The 8,262-nt window shown below is 42.6% G+C and overlaps 1 protein-coding gene across 2 annotated transcripts; it reads left to right on the top strand.

Annotated features, from left to right (window-relative positions):
• Positions 1 to 424: 424 nt before the first annotated feature.
• Positions 425 to 6,407, top strand: LOC119348798. 2 transcript variants are annotated; one of them, XM_037616786.1, is made up of 4 exons: positions 425 to 648; positions 1,718 to 1,880; positions 5,608 to 5,786; positions 5,874 to 6,407. In XM_037616786.1, the coding sequence occupies exons 2-4, from the start codon at positions 1,752 to 1,754 to the stop codon at positions 6,013 to 6,015; spliced, it is 450 nt and encodes a 149-aa protein (XP_037472683.1). In that variant the 5' UTR covers positions 425 to 648; positions 1,718 to 1,751; the 3' UTR covers positions 6,016 to 6,407. The 2 variants fall into 2 exon arrangements, with proteins under 2 accessions (XP_037472683.1, XP_037472682.1); XM_037616785.1 differs by having other exon boundaries at positions 425 to 652.
• Positions 6,408 to 8,262: the final 1,855 nt, after the last annotated feature.

Raw genomic sequence — 8,262 nt, 5'->3', positions numbered from 1 at the left:
GGAGCGACGACGGTGGTCGGTGCGGCAGCGGCGGCGGCGGTGGCGGCGGCGGAAGCGGATGACATCGTAACCTAATCTGATACCATGTTAAACAAATATTCTGATGGACTGCTCGACACCTCAAGGGGGTGCTGCTATCTCATTATATATAAGTACTAAAGGGTACAATATACAAGGTGTATATACAAGTCTACGTACATATACAGTCTAACAAGGCTTGTTTTAGAAGCTCCTCAGAAAATTTTAGGGACAAAGAAACATAGAGGGTATGCTAGAGTGGGTGTCAGTTGCTCTAAAGAGACTAGGGAAATAAAAAGTCGTACTCGCTTATTTTGGGGACAAAGTTTTGCTACATGAGGATCAGCAGCGATGGTAGATATCCAGACCGACACGTTTCGAGCGCCCTTATACAATTGCAGCACTATTCGGTAGCCAGCGAACGAAGAGAGCGCCTCCCTCCCAAGAGAGGTCTTCTTTCCGAGCGCGACTGCTTCCTAGCCGCCGCCACTACTGCCGGCCCTCCGCCGCGGCGCGCCCAGCCGGCCGAAGCCTACGCGCTGCCACGCCGCCGGTATAGGATCCCAGCAGCGCCTCCCTCCCTGGAGCAGCCGCCGCTCCCACACATCAACGCCGCCGCCCAGTGCATAGGCAGGTAGCCACCAGTCCTTCGTCCTCCCTCACCCCGGCCCCTCCTTCCTCACTCCTGCGTCTCTGTTTATTCAATTTTTTTCCTATTTTTTGTATTCGATGAGCACTTGCTGTAGATCGGATATTGTGAGAATATAACTATGACTATTTCTTGACGAGTTCTTGCTGCATGAGTTCAGGATTTTGCTTGATAGGTGTTTGTGATATTGCTTGTAGGGGCAAATATTTATACATTGTTGTTATGAAATTTCTTCAGATGAGCAAATGTTTTTCTTTAAACATGTAAGCAGTGAAACATACAATGACTGACGATACATGAAAAATTAAGAGATTAAGTTGTTTTATATCTGCACCGTCTTGACCTGAAATCAAAGCTTAGGAGTAGCATGCAATTTGAGAGAGCAGGAGCTTTGTCTTGGTTATACTGGCCGAAATTGGTTAAGACACTAGTACTAGTGGTATTATTGGCATGATAGATGCCCCTAATCTTGTTTATGATTGGTAATATGGTGGTACTATTATGCTGTGTTGTTGATTTTAACAGTCAGACCTAAAATATTACCGTTTAAAGTGATTATATCCCATTTTGCATGTTAGTTGATTGATCTTCAGGTTCCACCTTCCGTGTTATGCCATGCTGCAAGCCTTTATATATTTTCGCTCAGATTGTGCACACAAGAGAAATTGTTGGTTTCTTGTTTATTCATACAATTTCTACTGCAATTATGTGTTTCCTGTTACACAAGTCAACCATTCTTTGGGTTTTTTACCTAGTCAACCTCACTAGCTATGTTACACAAGGCTTCATCTTCTAGTTTTGAAGTTAAAATTAATTTCTGTTTCAATATACATGCTATGAAGGTACTGAATTACATGTGTACGTACCTCCCAGTGCTACGAAAGTTGGTGTCACCAACACAAGTGGATCACCTTCAAGAGAAGGAGAACAAAGATATCTTCAATAATATTCATAGTAGGATAGCTGATACGTGTTTTGCGAGAGCAAGATAGGTTAGCTATGTTGATCCATACAGATAAATCCTCCTTACTCGTATAAATATGCACACAGGCCACACTAGGTTCAAGAGAAAGCAGAATCAGGGATGGTGGCACTTCGATATGCGGCGAGGACACTTGGTCGGTTCGCGCTCCGAAGACCACAGGGGTTCGGCATCTCATCGACTGCAGCGGAGGATCAACAGCGGTTCCTGCCACGGCTCATCAACACAAATGTACGTTACATGCTCTGCAAAATTCACAAATTTAATCGTTTTCCTGTCCATTGATCGATTGCCAACTGTAGTAGTTATTGCCCTGTGCTAATAATTTACAAAAACCAGTTTAATTACATCTTATTTCTTGTAATCCATGCGTGCAATGCATATGTATACACAATAAAATACGACCATGCCTTGATGACATACTCGTCAAATAGGCTCACCTTTTATGCGCAGTGTCAGGCGACGCCCTAGACACTTCTGAACTTCTATGGGAGCAGAATAGAGTAGTATTTAGTGGGCATACATGGTTATACACCTTAAAATCACAGCATAAAGATAACAGTACAATACACATTCATGGCAAGGCATGTGCATAGCACGACTAATCATGACATAGCTCTACAGATCAGTCACAAATCAAAGCAGAGCACTAGGAATTCCTAAATCAAAGGAGGACAGGTGCACAAGAGAGCAGGGGAGGAGAGACCGAGAGTCACATGCTGACTGGAGGTAGAGAAGGCTGCTGTGCTGCTGGGACTGCGGAGCAGCTAGTCGTTAGCCACTGCAAACCTTCCAAAGAGGAAGAGAGGAGCATGGAGCCAACTTTTGTATTTTCGTTACCCCTTGTCAGTTTCCATACACGAGCTAGCTTTTCCTGCCTGAGAGATCTGCTCCCCCTGCTTGCGCTGTCTATGACGTCTGATTTAGCCCAAAGCGCCGCCATGTGCGCCTAGGCGGACGCTGCAGACACTTCAGGAGCTCTAAGGCGATGCCTTTTGAAGCTGACAAGCCGAGCTAGATGCCATGCCATCGGAGGGTGCCCTGACGCCTAAGCGACACCTTAAAAACAATGATAAGGTCAACGCCACACATTAGGGAGAAAATAATTCAGAATGAAAATGATTAAAGCTTTAAACCCATTATCATGCCAGGGCTCAGTTGACAATAAAAACAAAACACCGCTAGTTCATTACAGCCTGAATAATTCAACCAAAGAAACTACAGTAGTGGATGTTTTTCAACTTGCCTTAAACATGGAAATCAAGAAATAGCACTTCAGCACCACAACATCTGGTGAGTTCAAAATTAATTTCATGTTTTACCTACGATCCTCTTCTTATAAGTCAAGGAAAATAAACTGATGCTATCTTCAACACTTTGAACTTCTGTGTGCTCTCACCCTATCACTATTTATGACTGCATTTCTTGGCAGCTTAGATGTATATGTGATAGAGGCGTGCTCTCTGTACTATTCACCTAACATAATCAATGAAGTCATGTTAGAAATTTATTCTGCCTCCCAATTCGGACAACATAAAATCAAAATATTATGTTGGATGCTTCCTTAGCAATCATACAGGTATATACTTTTGAGGGAAACCTGCATATGTTTAAGATATAAATACATTCAGATCAGGTCTATGCAAAGAGAAATTCATCATCGCCGTTCCTTAAGATCCAGCGGAAAACCAAAGGGTTTGTGTGGTGACCTTCATTGGACAATAGCAACATAAGACAATAATGTACAGCTGTTATATATTAGACCTCAATCTTATATCCAGTGTCATATGTTTCTATACGCCTGAAATAAATTTAGCAAAAGGGGATACTTTGAATTGTTGTGTTGGTGGGAAGGTACCAAGAATTTCGAACCTTTGAAAGTTTCTTACGATTGCGTTGTCCCTTCAAAAGTCAGCATAGAGGTCACAATATTTGTTTCACACTTTCAGCTTGCAGTACAAGAGTTAGCCTGAAAACTTAGTACTACTTACATAATAATTTCACACAGTGCACAGCCTGCTTTGCAGAGATGCATAAATAATTGCAAACACATAGCATAAATTTATGGATTCCTATTTTTGATGACAGTTTCATGAATGGTCGTTTCTCAGCATAATTGGCCATATTAAAATCTTAAGGTCAGCCTCAGTTTGTCACGAATGAGCTTCATTCTTAATATGAAGTTGATATGGTTCAGTACTGCACTTCAATATTTATTATGATCTACCAATCACTTTCATGTACAAAAAAGAGGGTGGTGAACTGAACTTTAGCAGTTCTTGCTTCTAAACCATCAAGTTTAGAAGTACAAGAACGCTTTATTCATTATGCACTGTCATGATTGCCGGTAGCATAAATGAACAGCAAAGTTAGTCTGGGTAAGAATCACAGTGCAAGACTGGATGTGCAGCAGAGATAAGCTCAGGTGGAAAAAAATGTACCTGGGTAGTCGGTCAAAGGTGCCTTCTGTTTAGCTTGTAGTTGGGATTCTTAATTTTCTGCATACACAAAAAATCTTGTCAGAACTTGCAACAAACACTGCGGCTTGCCTAGAACAATTAGCTATCTAGTCGTACAGTCATAGTTATACCTTTTGAGTCGACCATGGTCCCTTGTACTCGGGATTTGGAATGGTTGGAGCTGTTCATTCGCCATCTTCCTCGTCATCCTAATCCTCTGGCTGCCATTTACTCTACTCCTACAGATAGTGATCACACAATGATGGAAACGAAAAAAAAAACAAGAAAACAAAAGATTTTCACTGCAGGGATGCAGTGGCGTGTCTCTCACGTTTTGTCCCTTGAACTAAACATTAAGAAACATTCCACTTGCTCCTGTAATATAGCCAGCATCACAATCCTATTTGAATGATCCAGTATGCGACACTTTCAGTGTTTAACAACAAAAACAAGACTGCACTCACATAAAATACTCTCTGGCAAGTTCTTTGTTATTTGTCTATCTGGATTTATCCCAGAAAAAGGTACTGTGGCTCAGTGGCTGTGTGACCTCCATAAGATATCAGCTCCGATGGCAGCTCCTTCGACTCTGACAGCCCCCCCGGACGATGACCCCTAGTCCCTACACGGTCTTCACCATGTACTACGGCCGTCAAGAGGAAGGGCAAGGCGCCATGCCGGTGAACCATTTCCTCCTTTAGTTTCATGTATGCATAGTAGTATAGAACTGTCCTGTCTAGTGATGAACCATCGCCCCTTTTGGTTGACCGACGATGAACTATGCAAAAATCTAGTATGATTGTTGTTTGTGATGCAATGTGATGAATCCTCTATGTTTGATGTATGGTCTTTGTTCCTACGTGATCGGTGTTGCATGAATTTGCGGGTTGGGAAATGAGGGGAACGGCTTCGGACAGGGACATATGAAGGGTGAGCCCATGCTGTCCGCGGATGTATAGGGGGTCAAATTTGGCAAGTGTGGTTGTAGATGCTCTAGGGCGCTTCAACATGGTTGATGCTCAACATTGAGACGATTTGGGCCATAGATCGTGTTGTGAGATGGTTTGGATCTGCCCCTCTTGTGCTTTTATAGGACAAGTAGATTGTTTAATGTCTTCCCGCATTTTAAGGGTATTTAGGTAGAATGGTCTCTTCTTTTACTTGTGCACTCAATAATACTTATAATTTGACCAGCATGTTGACAAGTTAACTCAACAGAACGCAGTGTAAAGCACTAAACCTTTCCTAACTAGTCACCATCCAAGTGTTATTTGTGGTGACACTGTCCAAAGTGTTTTATTCAAATTTAAAAACATATGTAGGGTTGCATCCATGAATCTGTTACTAGATCCTTTTTATCACGCGATATATATGACTTCAATCTCATACATCCCTGCAAAACAAAACAAATTGTCATTAATTATGTAAATATCGTCGCAGTGTTCTCATCGTCCGATTCTTAATAGAATCTCATTTTAAGCTTGTCCAAACCTGTTCAGGGCCTCACAGCTGAGCAACAAAAAGATGTTGCAAGCCGCCTAGTGCAAATCGATGGGAAGAAAGAGGAGCTGTACAATATGATTTCTGGCCTTGAAAGGAGCTACAACGTTAGTGGCAAGATAGTCCGGCAAAATGGTCAGCTGGCGCGTCATCTTGCTGTACTCAATGACCCTTACTGGTAAAATCTCACACACAAGCAGATACATATGATCTTCTTCTTTCCTTTTTTATGTTTGTATTCCTTTTTAATATCACATACCTGTAGGCGTTTGCATTCAAGATCACAAAGAATTATGGACTGCATACATTTTATGGGGGGCTGTTGTTTAGGCCCTGTGATTGTGAGTGGTTTTGCCTGGTGGATGACAGAGGCACATGCAGAAGAAAAAGATGACAGTCTTGGATGAACAAGCAAAAACAGTGAAGTACTCCCTCTGTTTCTTTTTTACTCCGCATATTAGGTTTGTCTTAAGTCAAACTTAGTAAAGTTGGACCAAATTTATTTTAAAAACTATCTGCATCTACAATATCAAATAGATACAATATGAAAATATACTCGATGATATAATTGTATTTATTTGATACTGTGAATGTTGGTATTTTTAGTATAAACTTGGTCAAACTTTTGAAGGTTTGACTTAAGACAAACCTAATGTGCGGAGTAAAAATAAACAGAGGGAGTATGTCTTATCTGACGGAGGAGTAAAGGTTCAAACTTCGGAATTGTATATGAATGCTGACACTTGTATGCACCTATTAATGGATGATTACTTTGATGATCTATCACTAAGTTATTTTATTCTCTCCTGTGCTCGTTGAAGGGACTGAAGTTATGTCATTGTCTAACTAGATGGTTTCATTCGGTAGCCAACAATTGCATACCAACTTCTGTCTCTTCTTTTGGACAACCATAGTATTTCACGACTCACTAGTAAATCATCTTTGATTTTCCATAAACCAAGAAAGTGACCTATGGTGAGACTGTCGACGTCACCGTTGAGCGGATCCCCATCTATACTAGACAATGTGCTGTGGGATGATGACACTGGTAACATCCTAATTGGTTGCCAAATCCCCGTGGTAGAAAAGATCCTTGTCGAGGCTGAGGTGTTCATCCTCAATTTCGTTTTCACATGTTCAGATGTATTCCCTCCGTTCCGATTTACTCGTCGTGGTTCCGATTTACCATGACGAGTAAATCGGAACGGAGGGAGTATCTGACAGGTGTTGCTGACTAACCCTGGCCCTAGGTGGACCGGTCAATCTCTCGTTGGTGTCCCCTACCTCTAGATCATGTCTGAGTGTCTAGCGGTGGAAGAGATGGAGGATGCCCGATCCAAGGACAAGGACATCGCTCCATAGTGCGCCTGCCTTTTAGCTAAGGCCATGGTCTTCTCCGGCGGGATCCCAGGCATGGTCGCTTGGTCTGGAGGAGGAGTGCGGACCCGTTCTTCATCGCCGATGGTTAAGGCGTCGGCTCCTCATCAAGAAGGCTTCAGGATCAAGCCGTGGAAGTCCCCCTGTCATGGCCCCGCATTTCACCTGCCTGCATGGGCCTTCCTACCGGTGACGTGTGCTGGCAGAGTCCTGATGGAGAAGGGTCAGGAGAGTAGTCTGAGGTGTTTAGACGATCCTAAAGATGAGACGTTACTGATCAGGGTGGATGCTCCCAATGTCGCAAACAATTAGGGTCGTCTCTTGGAGAGATATTGCCCAGGGTGAAGTCTGAGTAATTTTTGTGAGATTGCAGGAGAGATGCTATTTTTCTTACGGTGCTACGGCGGGCTTAGGCCAGTCTGAACCATTTTCATTATCATAGATGAGATTGAGATACAACACAACGGCTACATAAGTAGGTATAAAGAACAAAAGAGAAGGCACAAGGAACAACAGAACAGAGAAGAACCAGAAATGAGCTTTGGCAAGCAGCCAACACCAAAAGCTTAGCACTCATCACCACTAGTCAGACTGAGAAGAGCGGAAACTAGTGTTTTTGGACTAGTCGAAAGGAGATACGCCACCGAGAAGATGTAGAGAAGAAGTTGCCTGCTGCCCTGCGATCACTCTGCACCTTGAAGAATTAGGAGAGTCGCAGCCACCGTCGAAAGGCTTCCCACTACCCAGCCACGACGAGACGGAGAGTCGCAGATCGTGCCGAAGGGCCATGTTCCACTGAGACAGCACTACACCTCCTCTGGGCCACACCGCGGCCTCAACTTTGTTTTTGGGTGTCCAAGTACCCTAATTTTGTTGCTAGCGTATACATGGGCACATGGCGTGTTGCAAGCTTAATCAGTGCCATACAAATACCTTATATACAACTTATCTGTACAGTATTTACATACTCCCTCCATCCTAAAATAAGTCTCTTAACTTTAGTACAACTTTGTATTAAAGTTAGTATAAAGTTGAGATACTTATTTCAGATGGAGGGAGTATAAAATGGGAAGTTACTTCCAGCTATATTTCCAAGTCACTATGTCACTTGTCTTAATTCTCCAATACTTATGCTACAATACTATTTTTTTTTTGAGGATATGCTACAATACTATGTTATCCTTAATTCCAACTTCTTTGGTTCAAATCATGCATGCTTAGTTACACATGGCTGTCAAAAAGATGATGGCGTTTTTAGTTTCTGACTTGTATGCTGA

This window comes from Triticum dicoccoides, chromosome 1B, assembly GCF_002162155.2.
Source record: "Triticum dicoccoides isolate Atlit2015 ecotype Zavitan chromosome 1B, WEW_v2.0, whole genome shotgun sequence".
NCBI lineage: Eukaryota > Viridiplantae > Streptophyta > Magnoliopsida > Poales > Poaceae > Triticum > Triticum dicoccoides.
Note: the sequence above shows the minus strand (reverse complement) of the source record. Positions and strands in the feature narration are given on the sequence as shown.